The 16,401-nt window shown below is 52.6% G+C and overlaps 1 protein-coding gene across 6 annotated transcripts in view; it reads left to right on the top strand.

The window, feature by feature from the left end:
- ZNF423 (zinc finger protein 423) overlaps positions 1-15,793 on the top strand; it is a 369,045-nt gene extending 353,252 nt beyond the window's left edge. For all 6 annotated transcript variants that reach the window (XM_038008513.2, XM_073015355.1, XM_073015356.1 and 3 more), the window contains one exon: positions 12,058-15,793. In XM_038008513.2, coding sequence (XP_037864441.2) covers positions 12,058-12,087 — 30 coding nt within the window. In that variant the 3' untranslated portion in view covers positions 12,088-15,793. The remainder of the gene's footprint in view (positions 1-12,057) is intronic.
- Positions 15,794-16,401: the final 608 nt, after the last annotated feature.

The raw sequence follows: 16,401 nt of genomic DNA, 5'->3' as shown, positions 1-16,401 counted from the left end.
TCTGGATGTGTTCTGGGTGTGAGTGGGACCCGCTGGGGAGTTTAAAAAGCAGAAACCCTTGTACAGCTCTGCCTCCTTGAGGAGACAACCCAGACTGTGCTTCACGTTGTTTTCTCAGCTTTCCTTTGCCAGAAAGGGGGCCTTCAAGGGGCCCTTGCTTCCTAGGCAGGTGGGGCTGCTGGAGGGACCCAGCAGTGGGGTGAACGTGGGGCAGGTTAGCCACACAGGGTGGGGAGCAGAAGGCCAAAGTAACAGCAACTGACCTCTAACCGCTCAGCAGTACACGGTTAGTGTCAGGACTGGGGTGTGTGTGGGGGGGGGTGATTTGAGGGTATCCATGAGTGTGTACCTGCCTGAGGTTGTAGGGTATCCATGAGTGTGCCTGGGGTTGTGGGGCATCCATGTGTGTGTGTGTGCACGTGTGCGCACGTGTGCGCATGGGATTGTGGGGACCTGTGTGTGTGTGCACATGGGATTGCGGGGTATCAGTGTGTGGGGAGGGTGGGTGTGTGTGTGTGTGACTAGAGTATTTGTGTGTGTGTGCATATACAGTGGGGTGTGCACAGTAATAGGAACGCTGCCTTGGCAGGCTGCTTTCGTAAGCACCCCGAGGGGCTGCCCCTATACCATGCCTGGCCTCTCCTTTTCCCCATGGGACACCGTGGAGGGTGGAAGGGAGGGCTCTCAGGTCCTTTGAAGCAAGGAAGGTGTGGGGGTTACTTATGGTCCAGATTCTTGAATGCTGTCATGTGGCAAACTCTGATGCTGGTGTCTCCAGATGGCCCATGGACAACCACCAAGACAGTCGTGTTGAGCATCCTGGGTGGCTCTAGGAAAGTGGGAATTTTTGGTCTCCCAGGTTTGCCAGCACCTGGCGCACCCAGAAACACTTGGGCTGACTAGGTGGGACATGACCATGAGGCAGCAGAACCCAGGACATGCGGATAGTTCTGTCTTAACAGAACTTCATCCTCTACCCTTACCCTCTTCATCAGAACTTAACTACACCGAGTCCCACATCCCAGCCCCTTGGGTGAGGATTCAACTAATGTTGGGCCATCTGCTGCTTAATGGCGCCACTCCCTACCTCACTTCAGGGTGTCTTGGGCTTCTAGAGGCCCAGAGGTCTAAAGCTGGTGGCCCGACGGCCAGATTCGACCTGCAGATATGTTTTCCTGGACTTGCATAGTGCTTTAAACATCTAGAAAGTTTATGGATTTATTTTACTTCCTTTTGCCCCTAACTTTTATTTTAGATTCCAGGAATACATATGCAGGTTAATTACATGGATATATTGCATGCTGCTGAGGTTTGGGGTGTGACTAAATCCATCACCCAGGTCGTGAGCATAGTACCTCACAGGTCGTTTTTCAGCCCTTGTCCCCTCCCTCCCTCCCAGCTCTTTTATTCCCCAGTTTCTGTTGCTCGCAACTTTATGTCTGTGCGCACCACAGTGTTTAACTCCCACTTATGAGTGAGAACATGTGGTGTTTGGTTTTCTGTTTCTGCGTTAGTTCACTTAGGATAATGGCTGCTAGCTGCATCCATGTTGCTGCAAAGGACATGATTTTATTCATTTTTAAGGATGCATAGTATTCCATGATATATATATATATATATATACACACACACCACATTTTCTTTATCCATCCCACTCTTGGTGGGCACCTGGGTTGGTTTCTTATCTTCACTATTGTGAATAGTGTTGCAGTGGACATATGAGTTCATGTTTCTTTTTGGTGGAATGCTTATTTTCCTTTGAATGCATCTGCAGTAATGGGATTGCTAGGTTGAATAGTAGTTCAATTCTTAGTTCTTTGAAAAATCTCTAGACTGCTTTCCACAGTGTCTAAAGTAATTTGCATTCCCAACAACAGTGTATTCCCGTAAGAAAGTTTATATTTTAAAAAAACCTACATTTCCAATTTTCTTGCAAAACCAGAAGCAACACTGGGCCCATATTCACATGTGGCAGTCATTGCCTAGAGCTGACAAGTGCTGCCTTTTCTTGACAAAGTTTGAGTTCTTGGGGCTGACACAGACCCCACTGGGTCTTACTGCTTTGCACCTAGCCTGGGCTGCATTTGTCCACGGTGTGAACCTGACAGCACCTACACCCTCATCTTGAGGCCTCCATCCAGACATGCAGCTCCATGTGGTCAAAGGAATCCTGCTCACTGCAGACAGACCTCCTGGGATTCACCTGCTCTTTTTCATGACATAAACATTTTCCGACTGTTGGTACTCCTGCTGACAGGTGCTTCCGTCTTCCCAAACTGTTTCACATGCATGATCTTCTTTGACCCACACTAAGAGCGGCAGATATACTTTGAAGTAGATGAGAAGAGTGAACCCTTTTTTGGTTTTGAGAACCCATCCACCCAATAGCCTTTTTTTTTTTTTTTTTTGAGATGGGGTCTCACCCTGTGGCTGGAGTGCACTGGCATGATCTTAGCTCACTGAAGCCTCAAACTTTTGGGCTCACATGATCCTCCCACCTCAGCCATCTGAGTAGCTGGGACTACAGGCACACACCACCACACCCACCTAATTTTTATTTTTTTGTGGAGATGGGGTTTCACCCAGACAGAATCAAACTCCTGGCTTCAAGTGATCCTCCCACCTCAGCCTCCAAAGTGCTGGGATTCCAGGCGGGAGCCACTCACCCAGCTCCAGTGCCATTTTTTATGAAGTTTCGTAAAAAAATGGGCTCTTCTCAAGGCTTTGCAAGAGGTACACTTGATTGGATTCCTGGCCCAGCAGCGTCAGGTTGGGGTCCCATCTTTTAGGGGTCTGATTCAGGCTCTTTTAGGGCAGGAGACTGTACTAATTCTTATTTGAGATGAGCTGTTCCCTGGGGGCCTGGTTCCAAGCAGGCTACTGTGCTTAGAATGGAGTTCACAGTGGCCACAGGTTGACAAGACCAGTGCAGCATTCCTACCCAGGAGGGGGCCAAAAGCCACAGAAGTGAACTTGTGGTCACCTGGCACATTGTTGCTGGGACCCCCGATTTTCAGTCCCGAATCTGCTGCTAGGTACCCTGTCCCCAAGGGGCTTAGCCACTGGGTACCCCCACCTTCTTTGGAGAAACAGCGGCAGTAGTGGGGGGTCACATTCACTCAGGACTCGGAGTCAGGCATGGACTCTGTTGCTGAGGAGGGGCGAGTCGATAAGCAGCCCTGGAAGCATTCCATCTTCCTTTGCTTGTGACAACAGCCATAAAACTCTCATTTTCCCTTGCACGGCTGCTATCTAAAGTCTCACCGCTCACCCGATTTTCTGCTCACAAACAGACTGACGGAGCCCATTTGCATTCTGAAGTGCAGTTCCCCTGAGTCCCTGTCCCTCCAGGCAGATATTATTAGTCCCCTTGTTTTGTTGGGTGACTCTGAATGGGAGCCTGTTTACGGGCTGGGTTCCTAATAGAAGACTTCGGTTCCCTCCTAATAATCTGTTCCCTGGTGGGTTTTATTATAAAGTATGGCAGTACAGAACTTGCCCCCTTGAGAGTTTATTGGGCTTTCTTCTTCCCCACAATATTTTCTCCCACGTTTTCACATGCAGGAAGAGTTTCCCGCTCATGGAACTGATTGTTGACGAAACCACATGCTTTGGTCTTTTGTGTCCTGGCAAGAGGGGGTTCACAGAGAGTGGGGGGCACCCTCCTCCCCGCCTCACCTCTGTAGAGCATCTGGAGAACACAGAAAACCCAGATCCAGTTGGCGCCAGTAAAAGGAGTCTGGGTCAGGCTGTGTGGATGTGGCTCTTTTGAATGTTACCCCAGGTGACTCAGGTCACTGCATCTGCTTCTGCTATTGGTTTGGCAAGGAAGCTGCAGAACCCCCACCTCAAGCCAATCCCCTTGCTCCTTGGAAGTTGGAATCTCCCTCTAGGCCGGGAGTTCCGGATGAATTGAGGCTCTCACATGAGAGATAGCTTCCCTGGCTGAGCGTTGCAACACTCACTTCCTGCTGCTCCGGGGTGGCAGACGACAGGCTGTCTCACTGTCTGGGAGGCAGGGACGGGAAAATCTCATGCACATCCCGTGCATGGAAGAGCTGCTGCTCCCTCTGCCATAGGACATCTCAGGGCTTTGTCCAAGGCCAGTGGGCCACCAGCTTCACTCTGAGGCTAGGGATGGGTGTCACACCCACTCGGGCAAATCTCGCCCTGCCCTCTGAGTAAACGAGGCAAACCCCGGCTTGCTGGGTGGGGGCCATGGGAGAAGTGGGGTGTGTCCACGTCATAGCCTGGGTCCCGGGGGAGTGGCTGCGTCACCGGGCAGGCATTTAGAGGGAACCTTGGCCATCACTCACTCCTAATTTTAATGACGTGCATTAGCTAAATTGTGTTCTGAGTATTCATTCGGCGCTGTTTATGGTGTGCTCTCGAGTACGCTTACCGTTTGTCAGAAGTGCAAACTAGTGAACATATGAGCCTTTAAGACAGGCCATCTGTTCGTCTTAGACCCTTGGACGATTGTCAAACGCTTCTAAAAATAAGTGCTCACAAGCAGAGAGGGGCTGCCCAGGTGATACACAGCAGATAGGGGAGGCAGGGCTGCCTGTATCTATACCCTCCCCAAAGGGAAAGAAAGAAAGTGTGGGGGAAAAGGGGAAGGTTTTCCAGGGAACAGGGGATGGGAGCAGAGGGAAACGATGGGTGAGAAGGCTGTGCTGACACACCTTTTTGACTGGAGGCATGAGCATCTCCCTGTGTCTTGCCTCTCCTGTAACTCCAGAGCTCAGATACCTTCGATGGCTCCCCATGGTCCAGATTTAAGGGCAAGCTGCCTCGTCTGGCATCAAGGAGCCTCATCAATAAGGCCCCCGCCTTCCTCTCCAGGCTGGTCTCCATGGCACATACCCTGTGCCTCTGCCAAGCTGAATTATTCATTGTTCCGCCAACATATGCTGCACTTTTCACATCTCACAGACAGAACAGTACGATGGTGAAGAGTGGGCTCTGCAGACGGACCGCATGGGTGCAGACCCAGCACCAGTGGCAGGACCTGGGCCTCTCTGCACCTCAGTTTTCTCATCTGTAAAATAGGGATGATGAGAGTATTTAATGCACAGGGCAGTCATGAGGCTTAAATGAGTTCATATGGGTGGAGGTTAAGAATGGTGTCTGGCACACAGTGAGTCCACGATCAGTGTTAGCGGTGATCACGCTCAGTGCCATTCCCACCTTCATGCTGTTATCCAGGTGGTTCATTCTGCCTGGAAAGCCATCTTTCGAGCTCACACACACACAGCCAGTGCAAATCCTCACCTGGGCTGTCCTTAAAGGGCAGCTAAAAGTCCAGCTTCTTCCTTAAGCATCTCCTATCGGAAGTCCTCTCTCTATAGTCCTTAAAAGGCCAGGATTGTGCCTCACTTGCTCTCTTCCCTCCACTGTACAGGGCCAGGTGCCTTGTTTGCTAAGTAAACAAATAACGGGACCCAACTTCACCCCTGTCGAGCATGAACATGGCTGCCACCTCAGTCTCAAGGGCTACTTCTTCCCCTGGGAAGGGAATCTCTCAGTGGTTAAGGCGCATTCTCGGGCTTGGCCCCAGCTCCTGGAGAAAGTGAGTTGTAAAGCCAGCCTTGTGAGAGCCACTGTGGCTGGAGCCTGCCAGGGAGTGGCCAGTGGTAGGCAGTGGGGAGAAGGGGGATTGGCCACAACCTGTTTCCCAACCGGAAATCATAGTGAGGTGATGTGCGGGCCAGGTGGTTCTGTAGGTGGGGCCGGGAGAGCAGAGTGAGATGCTCTGGGTGTGGGGGCTGAGTGTTCCTGTGCCTTCATATGCTGTAGGGACTCAAGGACTCAAGAGCCAGAGCCGCGGCCTAGTCTCCAGAGAAGAGACAAGCCTTCTTTTTTGCCTCTTCAGGGTCTTCAGGGTCTATGAGTTTGGCCATCATCACCCTCACCACGAAACTGTGAGCCCCTCATGGGAGGGCGCTGGAGCTTCTTAACCTGTCTGTGCTCAGTGCCCAGCCCAGGGCCTGACAGACAGGAACTCAGTGAACGTCTGTGGAAGAAATGGATGGACGGATGGACGGACGGACGGATGGATGGATGGATGGATGGATGGATAGATGAATAGATGGGTGGATGGATGGATAGGTGGGTGGATGGATAGATGAATAGATGGGTGGATGGACGGATGGGTGGGTGAATGGATAGATGAATAGATGGGTGGATGGTTGGATGGGTAGGTGGATGGATGGATGAGTGCACACCTACTCCATCCCCCATGGAGTCTCCCTAAGGCTGTCCTCCCCTGAAGATATGGCATTCTGTTCCTGAGGGTGGGGAGGAGAAAGCAGTGATTTGTGGGTACAGGGATTCTAGACAAGGGGGATTGTGGGGAGGGGATAATGACGCCTGTTGCTCCATGGGCCGTACCATCCAAAGTTCAGCCATCTCAGGAGTGTTCTTAAGACCTTGCCAGCCCTTTGGACACCCAGATGGGGAGGGGGAAGGGTACAGCTGGTCAGTCCAGGTGTACCCCTCTATGAGGCCCTCACTGTAAGCCCCAATCGTGCCTGGTCCCACAGAAGCGGCAGGGACAAACAGTCCCTCTGCCATGGAGCACCCTGCTGGGTCAGGAAGACCAGAAGACAGTCCTTATGCCACGGAGCACCCTGCCAGGTCAGGAAGACCAGCACAGACACCACTATGGAGATCTGCGGAGCATGTACTGTAGCCAGACCTGGGACGTATGCGGGCATTATCTCCTGAGTCCTCAGGGCATGTGTATTAGTCTGTTTTGTGTTGCTGTAAAGAAATACTTGAGGCTGGGTAATTTATGAAGAAAACAGTTTTATTTGGCTCACAGTTCTGTAGGCTGTACAGGAAGCAAGGTGCAGCCGTCTGTTTCTGGTGAGGCCTCAGGAAACTTCCAATGATGATGGAAGGCAAGGGGAGCCGGTGCGTCACATGGGGAGAGAGAAAGATTGCAAGGAGGCACCAGACGTTTTTTAACAAGCAGATCTCGTGGTAACTCATTGCTGCAGGGAGGACACCAAGCTGTCCATGAGGGATCCTCTCCCATGACCTAAACACCTCCCAGCTCCAACACTGGGGATTCCATTTCAACATGAGATTTGGAGGGGACAAACATCCAAACCCTATCAGCATCTTAGGAAGAGGGCTGTGTTATTAACCACCCCCAAAACCCGGAGGTCATGGAACTTGCCCAAGGCCATACGGCCAGTAAGTGGCAGAGCCAAGATTCAAACCCAGGGCGTAGCCCATCTTGGCCCACTAAAGCTTCCTGCCTGCCTTGGGGTTACCAGGGCAGTGGCTAGCAGCAATGGGGCACTTGCTAAGAACAAGGGAAGGTGCTAGGATTTTACAGACACTGTCATCAGAGTAGCTGAGAGCCAGGAGAGGTAGCTAATAGGGTGTGTGGAGAAGCTCTTTTTGCTTTCTGCAACCGGCATGCTTAAGCCCCTCATGTCTCTCCCACCTGACACGGCGATGGGTAGGTATCAAAGGGAGACCAGGCAGAGTCCCAAGCCTAAGCAACAGAGAGTGGAGCCAAGACCTTGAGAAGCAATCCTGGGCTTCAGACTGGGGAGAGGCACACAGTGTTCCTGTTTGTGACTGTGTTGGGCATGGAGGTGCGCTGTGCCAGGGCCCCCTCCTGGGGCGGGCAAAACTGAACCTCCAAGGAGCCCATTCACTCTAGTGTGTGGTGGTGCTTTGGGAAGGACAGTGCAGCCACCAGGCTCTGTGCTCCATCCCGCTCCTTCCATGCACAAAGCATTACCCTGGATTGGGTTCAGGATCAGGATCATTTTGCTGCTGAATGCCCAGCCACAAGATAGTGGCTCATTGGCTCAAAGATGAATGAATGAATGAGCAACCATGTAAATGAATGCTGGGCTTCTTTCCCTCCAGAGGCTGAGGGTGTGTCGGGGAACCAGCTCCTGAGTGCTCTGCTGATGATTTGCACAGAGAGGGCTCTTTTTGTGGGTCTCAACAAGACCCAGAGTAGGCCTGCCCCCAGCATAGGCAGCACACAGGTTTCTGTGCCCAGGCCCATGCCATCCCCTTGGCCACCACTGTCTTGTGTCCCTGGCCCCGTGTGCCAGGCAGAGGCTCCCCAAACAGGCTGTACCAGACACCTCCATCCAGGAGAGCACACAAGCTCTGCCGAGTGGATGGATCGAGGCTGCAAACCATTGCTACCCACCCCCTCCTGCTCTCCCGTTTTATTTTTCTCACCTGCTTCTCTGGCCCACACCTGTGTCTCCCTGGCAGGCAGCGAGGCCAAGTGGATGCCAGGCCTCCCTCTAGGCATTTTCTAGTCCTTCCCTGGGCCCCTGTCTCCACCCCCGGCCTTTATGGTGCTGGGAAGTGTTCATCTGTGGGGTGGGTAGCATCTTTAAAAAATTATTTTCTTCCTTCTCTAAAGCGGCTAAATATAGCGCAGGCATAAACAGAGAAAGAGACATTAAGGCAGAATGCCCTTGTGAGAACTATGCTAGATGGAAAGAACTCTTTACGAAGGTTTGCTGAACCTCCCTACGTTCCTCAAACCACAGCTTCTAGCTGTGGGGGACGGACCGTGGGTTCTTTCAGGGTTATTGAACTGTGCTGATTGCAGTGGTTGTCCAGAGCTGCTCTGTGTCCTGGTGTTGGGCGACTGGTGAGTCTTGGAGACAGGGGTCCCACCACCCCCTCCGCCTGTTGAGATGCTGCCCTTGGCCTATGGAGGAGCTGGTGCCCTCCTTGGCCGAGCACCTGGGCACCTCTGTGCCCCCCACCACCATCACACAAACTGATCGGGTGGCCTTGACCAGTTCCCTAGCTGAGCTGCCAGCTGCACCATTAATCTCACAGATGTTTGGGTGTCTGTGTCTAGCCCCTCTAAATCAGGCCTCTCAAGGAGTGGGCCCAGCTGCTGTCTTGCCCTCCCCCTCACTGTGCCAGCGCAGAGCAGAGCATCCAGCAGGTGCTTAATAACGTAGTGCTGAGTGAATTCTGGTGGCTGATCCCCTTGGGGCATCAAGTTTTGACATTTCCATCTGCTGTGACATCCCGGGCTTTTGTTCCTGTCACAAAACTTCAGGGAAGGAAGTTTTATCCTTCTGTCTCTGAACCCTCTAGGAGGAAGTTCTTTCTTGAGTCTAACCTCAGAGCCCCCTGCTACTGCTATTTAAGTGGGCAGGCACACTGTGGCTTAGCCATGGCATAGGCTTTCTGGAGTTTTCCTCACCAGTGGTCCCAAGCATGGGTTCCAGCCTTCAGCACATCTGCACCAGCAGTGCCCTGGTGAGCCAGTGTGGACCATGTGTTTCACACTGACCCTGTTCTTGGCATCCTGGCAACAGGCTGCTTCATTCTCCAGAGATTCCTAGACACCCCCTATGCCCATGTTGGTAGTGGGTGGTCCTTGGGGATTTTGTGGAGATCGAATATCATGTCTGGTTTTCTGTGGTCTGTGAAACAAAGTCTATATTTATTGGTACTCAGGGCCTCCACTGTCCATAGGCCGTGTGCCCACCAGCCTTCCTGTGACTTCTGTGCTGGGACCTGTGCTTGCATCTGCCACTTGGATTCTAGGCTCCACACCTCCATCTCTGCTGTTCTTTCCTCTTGGAGTATCCTCTCCCCTTTCCACATATCCACATCCTACCCATACATTCATTCATTTTCCTTCCATTGATTCATTCACAAATACTGCCTGAGTGTCTCCTTTGTGCTAGGCCCTAGGAACCATACTTTGAGGACAAGAAAGAGCTGTCCATGTCTCCCTTCATCATGTCACCTCTCTTCCTCCTCCCTTTCCTCCCCCTAATAAAGAATGACCCAGCCACACCAAGATAGCAGGAGCTTTTGACTGGCGGTTGGCAGGGTGCAAAAGTGCCGATCTCCAAGTTGCTTCTGGGCAGCTGTGCCTGCTGGGGATTGGAGGCCCAGGGGTATGGTCAGGACAGTGCATGCCCAGCCCTGGGTCCTGAGAAAGGAATTGCCACCCCCCTGTGTGCAGCTCAGCAGAGGAGGTCAGTCTAGCTCATGAGAGGTGTGTGACTGTGTGGGAGGTGGGCTGCAGATGCCTGGAGAGGTCTGCAGGGAGGGAAAGTTTCCATATGCCTAGAGGACTCTGAGAGCGGCTTGGCTGGGAGGGAGGAGAAGGGAGGCGGGAACTGAGTCAGCAGAGGCTTGAAGCTAGCAGGAGGATGGCTGCGGAGTGTGGATTCGGCTCCCCACAGGACTAGCTGGCTGTCCCTGCACAAGTACAGGGAGAGGTGCCTCGGCTGGAGGGTGCGGGTTCCCATGGAAACCGCCGGCATCCCATCTGTGGCCTCAGACAACCTGCCTTGCGCCTCTGGGTCCCTGACACCCCCGACCGAGGTGTCAGGCCTGGCCAGCAGAGGTGGCGCTGTGTCTAGTGCAGAATGCGGGTGATCTGCAGACCGCGGTGCCCATGGGGTACAGGCCCTGGGAAGCCTGGCTCCCCTGAAAGGCCCCTTGCTCTCGTGGATTCCAGCTCAGTGCACTGTGCTTCCAACCTGGGTGACCTTGGGCCTGTAATTTTTGCCTTCCTAGGCCTCAATGTCTTCATCTTAAGACGCCCCACCTCGCAAGGCTGTTGTGAGGATTGAAACAGTGGTGCCTGCCACGGCACAGAGCACGCATGCCCGCCAAGCCCCGGCCGTGCGCCTGCCTGGCCCGCGCGAGCACGAGGCTGTCGCTGGCGCTTGGCGCTGCGGGCATCTGCTGGGAGGCAGGCGCGGGCTGCCTCTTCCCGGCCAGGAGCATGCAGGAAGCGTCGGTGACATCACCACGGGGGCCGCAGCCTTCGCAGTGCCCGTCACGGGAAGGGGCTGCGCGGGGCCCAGCTCCGGGGAGCAGGAGTGGCCCGTCTCGGTCCCGGCCCCGGCCTCGGCCTCCGGACGAGGCTGCTGGCATACCCTGGTCGCCCTCGCCGCGGACCCGAGCCCGGGAGAGACGCGGCGCCTCTGCTGACCCCTGGTGGTCAGCGGCACAGCTGCAGGAGTCGCCGGGCCCTGGAGAGCGCCCAGAAGGAGCCTCTCCCGGGGATCTAGGGTCCTGTGCGGCCCCAAACAGGGCCACTCTGCCCCTGGTGGATGTTGCCGCCTTTCTCCAGGTGTCATGAGGTGGAGCACCACCTAAGGCTTTGATGAAATGGGTCTAAATTTGGAACACGAACTACTGAAAAGAAACAAAAAGACTGGGCTTTCAGATGCCAATTCCCACCCCCGGTCCCAGGCTGCTGGCTCCTGTGAAACAGATCAACCCTGCTGGCCCCCTCTGGCTAGCAGGGGGAGGAAATGCCATTGGCTGTAATGAGAGGGAAACATTTGGCCACAGGGTCCCACCTGGGCCCTGGATTCCTAGGTGCGTTGGGCCAAACTGCACTGAGTCCCTGTCTCTGGTTGGGCCATTGCCATGCGACCAAGCAGGCAGGCTCCCGGAGCCCAGCAGCAGAGGCTTCTCCCGCGTCCTCCTGCTGGGTGACCCATCCCCTGCCTGGGCCGCAGGCACCATGGCCGCCCACTGCCCCAGCACGCCTGTGCCCGCTCGGGTGTTTCTTGGCCCGAGAGCTGCACAGCACATCTGCTGTCTCCCTCTGCTAGGCTCGGAGCAGCTACGGGGAGGACTGAGAGGGGGATGCAAGGGCAGCCTGCAGGCTATCAGAGTTTCCTCCTCATCATTAGAGGAAAAGGGAGATGGAGAGGTGAACAGGGATGTTTTTAATTCCTGCCTCCTCCCCGGCATTTCCCCTTTCCCTCCACCTTGCCAGTCCCCGTGGTAAGACCTGAATGGTCTTTTAAAAAAAAAACAAAAGCAAAAAAGCCAAAAAACAACATATAGGGAGTCCAAGTTGGCAGTAACAGGAACCTATCCCCAAGCCCCAAATCAACGTGGCGTCTTGGCAGCTGCGTCCCTGGAGCACTTTTTCCTTGTTGCATTTTGTTTTGTTATAATCGAGACGCTTTTCTGCGGCTCCCGGCGTAAATGCACTGAGTGGGAGGGACGAGCATGCTCTCCATTCTTCTCCTTCATGTGTGTCTCCTTTCTTCGCCTTTGCAGAACCACACGATGAGCCAGCACGCACAGTGAGGGATCGCTCAACAGGACACCTCTCCGCAGAAGGCTTGCCGGAGACGCCGTGGGGAGGGCCATTTGAACATTACATCCAATCAAAGTGTCATTTGCAACCCAGATGTAAAACTCTAATGATTTGGCCATGAGGCGCTGCTATTATAAGCAGCTGGAAATGAATATTAATGGCAGAGATTAAAAGTATTCCATGCTCAGTATTTTTTATTGTCCTGCTACAGCTAGTGTGCTTTTAGAGTTTCCGCCGCAGACTACATTTCTAGAGTTAGAGAAACCCGCTTTTTAAGGCTATTGTCCTTTGTTCCTTCATGTATTATATTGATAGTTTTTAAAAAAGAATTAGTGTGATTTTTTTTTTCTTTGCTTCTTTTTTTTCTTTCTTGTTTTTCTTTCTCCCCCTTCGGTTAACTACTTTTTAATTGCAATTCTAGGTAATTGTGCATCGTGATGTGATTGCTTGGCTATTGTCTGAATATTTCCTTTTAATTTTTTAATTAAAGACTAATGCTTTGATTGGATTTGCCAGTTCACCGGACAGTGATTAAAACTATGTAATGAATATAATCGGTTTCAGTGCAACTGGATGGTCTGCTTTTAAATGTGACTTAATCTGACTGCAGTAACTAGTACAGTTCAATAAAGGGAATCCATGCGATTAGCATCCGGCTGCCTGGTTCTCTCCTCCCCAGCCTAGGGCCGTGTCGGGGGCTGTCAGCTCCTGCGAGGTGTGTTCCCCTACAAGTTCCTGTGGGCTTGCCTATGCCCTCGGGGACCTGCACACCATAGACCCTGCTTCCCTTGGAAAAGAATCGTAGTAACCTAATGCACGCAGACTGGACAGGCTGGCAGTGGCCATAGAAGTCAAAGCAGAAGACCCCTTAATGATGAAATACCCTGATCTTCCCACTCATGGATCGGGAAACAGAGGCCCAGGGATAACGTGCAGCTTTCCCAAGGCCACGCAGCAGGTTGGTCACCATGCTCATCGTGATGTCTTCTTGATTTTCCCTTCAGGATTGGCTTTCCCCTGTGTTGGATACTGGCAGGCAAGTGGTTAGCCCTTCCCTTGTCAGGACTCCAGGTGGCACTTGGGTTCTGAGGAGATGTGTGACTGGGGACTGCAGAGCAGAGCCAAGTAGGAGCCGCAGGTTCCCAGTGATAGAGATCAGTGGGATGTGAGAGCATTGAGACTGGTGGCCGGGGCCAGGTCTGGAGTGAGGCAGGTAGGGGCCTGGGGTACATTATTTCAGGGGGCACTCACTGTCACAGCCCCCTTACATCTGCAAGTGCTGGGAATGAGTGTCCTCTTGCATTTTACACTCTAGGTACCTTGCTTATTTCACCTACTCCTGGCCCTGCTGGCATCCCAGGGCCCATCCAGCAGCCTTGGTCTCCAGACCTCCTCCATTTTACTTCCCACACCTCCGTCATGCTGGTGCTCAGCTGACTTGCCAATCAGAGGCCGGAACTTACACGGGGAAACCCTTCCTTGCTAACTTTTCACAAGGGGCATGGAAATTGGTTATTACCCTCTGCAGAGCGGAAATGAAACAGGCAGACAGATTGCACCTAATTATAATGTAATACTAAGTCACGGGCGTGGAATTTGGAGCAATTATACCCATCATCTTCAAGAAGACTCCCATATCAAGGGGCTTCTGGTGACCTATAAGAATTCCCCTTTCTTTCTGTCACCTCATGTCATGTTCTCACATGGGCGGGGCTTTCAGTTTTTCAAAAGGCATCTTATACGTGTGAATCATAGAGCAGACCCTGCCAGTAGTGGGCTGTTGCCTCCTGGAAACTGAAGGCTGTGAATGCCAATTTTCAGCCTCTGGAGACTTGGCAGTTTTGGGGTCAGACCCCAGGGTAGACACCAGTGTTTCCCTAAGTGTGCCCACCCATAGACTGGGGCTCAGGCTATGTCTGAGTGAGGCTGTCACATGTCCACAGCCAGGCCTGCCTTTTGGGCAGTGCTGGGACTGTGGATGGGACCAGTGTGTCCCAGGGCCTGCCACATCTCCGACTTAGGGCCCTCTCCAGCTCTGGATTTATCCCAAGCCCCATGGAGCCCAGGTGAGCCCTCAGTAAGTACCAATAGAAGATTTGATTTGACGGTTGGTGGCGTAGGGCTAAATTAGTCACTGCCCCCATTAAAAATACAGCGGGGGGTTTAAGAGCTTTTCACGCCATGTGGGAATCAGCAGCGAAGCCGGCTGATGCCTTGGGTAAGGAGAGAGGCGGCCTAGGGGACCGTGAGGTAATGAGGTTTATGGCGGTGACAAGGCAGCCAGGGAACCCCACCGACTCCCCCCTCACCCCGGCCCTATTGTTCTCCGGCTGGCTCTGTCCCCGCTGCTACGACCGAGAGCCCCTCGTGACTTCGTGTGGGAAGGGGGCTGGCAGTGGGGACACTGAGGCCTTTCCTGGGACTGGCATTCTTTACCATCAGGCAGTATTAGGGTGGGGGAGCAGTGTAGGGTTATAAACCTGTGCCTCGGAGAACCCACTACCCCTTTCCAGAGGAATGGTCTGGAGCTGGGATGAGACACTTGCCTTTCAACTGTGAGGAGCCTTGGAGGGTCTCTGGGAGGCTTGTATGAAATGATGCCCGACAAAGGGCTGCACACAGAGACCTGCAGGCAGCATGGTCGTCAATGATGGCGCCAGGCATCCTGCAGGAGGGCACCTTTTCAGCCAGGAGGGCGCGATGGAATCAGCCTCTCGTGGATTTGGCTTTAGGGAGTGGGCGAGGTGACTGAAAGCCTGAGGTTCATTGCTGCTGTATTTAGAAGTACAAATCGTCAGTTTCTAGCGGCTCTCTGGGTGGAGGAATTTTGCCCGGGCTGGGAAGTGGACGAGGACCCTGGGCCACAGGCCCCTGTCACGGAGCACCTGCCCAGAGTGCCCAGAAGCAGGCAGGGCAGGGTTTCAGTCTCAGTGGAGACACTGTCATGGGAGGAATCTTCTCGAGTTCCCCATCCTTAAAGAATTCTCCTTTTAATCTCACAGTTGCATAATACTGAACTTTTCACCTGTTTTTCTTCCCTCCTAAGGTATGTGTTCCTAGGAATGGGACCTGTACCTACAAATATTCAGTAAATAGGACCAAAACTCAAATCCATGCCTTCCTCCACTCATCCGTTCAGCAGATATTTACTGAGCTGCCCCCATGTGCCAGGCACTGTACAGGGCACTGGGGATAAGGAGATGACCAGCAGATGTGGCCCCTGGCCTCATGGAGGCCACAGTGGCACAGGCAAGCATGCCAGTAAATGCATAGTGACCCCTCGTCATGAGTGCCGTGATGGCAAAGCCAGAAGCTGCCAGGGATTAATGGAGGGACCCATGTATGAGACACAGGGGTGCATTAAGGAAGGCCTTGCTGAGGCAGGGGCTTGAGACCTGAAGAAAGAAGGGAGGTGGGCAGTCCAAGAGCAGTGGGAAGAGAGCACTGCAAATGCAGAAGCCATGAGCTGGAAACAAGCCAGAAGTACCCTGAGAGATCTGTATTCCTATGGAGTTTCAGTTCTAGATGACTTAATCCCAGAGAAGTTCAGAATCTTGTCCAAGATCATACCATTCAGGATAGACTTGCGACTATAACTCCGGTGCCTCACCTTCCAGCCTGGGGTGTCTAACTCCATTGTTAATTTTATTATAATAATCATGATGATGACAATCAATAAAGTGGTATTGTACTGTACAGGAAAGACTGCTGGTTCTCTTTCTTTTCATTAATACAGTAACCAATTTATAGCTGAGCAGAGGTTACCTTGGAGAGGGGAAGGGGCAGATTATATATCCTATCCTTCCCAGAAGTTAGGTGTGGTCCTATTACTATCGGTAGCCATAGGTTCTATCAATAGGGTGTAAATAACAGGAGTATGTGCAAATTCTAAGAATTGTCCTGAAAATGAAGAGATGAGTTCATTCCTCCCATCTTTCTGATGGCTGGAACGTGGCTGCAATAGCTGGTGTTCCAGAAGCCATTTGAACCATGAGGTAACGACTACCCCAGTAATCACTTCTGGTTCCTGTCTATCATAGCACCTGTGACATGTGGTGTTATGTATTTATTGGTATGGCTTGGAACTTACCTTTGGAGAAGAGAGAGACACCCTACAAGGATTTGTTCCCCAGATGCTTGTTACCCTTCAAAGCAAGTCCATGGGGCCACTATTTTACAACTTACAGTTGGTTTTGGCTCATTCAGGCTTGCCAGGAGAGTGCTCAATGATTATACACCCTGCACAGCTCTCTTGATGTCACAGAACAGGAGAAAACACTCAACAATGGCTGAATATTTGCAAC

This window comes from Chlorocebus sabaeus, chromosome 5, assembly GCF_047675955.1.
Source record: "Chlorocebus sabaeus isolate Y175 chromosome 5, mChlSab1.0.hap1, whole genome shotgun sequence".
Lineage (NCBI taxonomy): Eukaryota > Metazoa > Chordata > Mammalia > Primates > Cercopithecidae > Chlorocebus > Chlorocebus sabaeus.
Note: the sequence above shows the minus strand (reverse complement) of the source record. Positions and strands in the feature narration are given on the sequence as shown.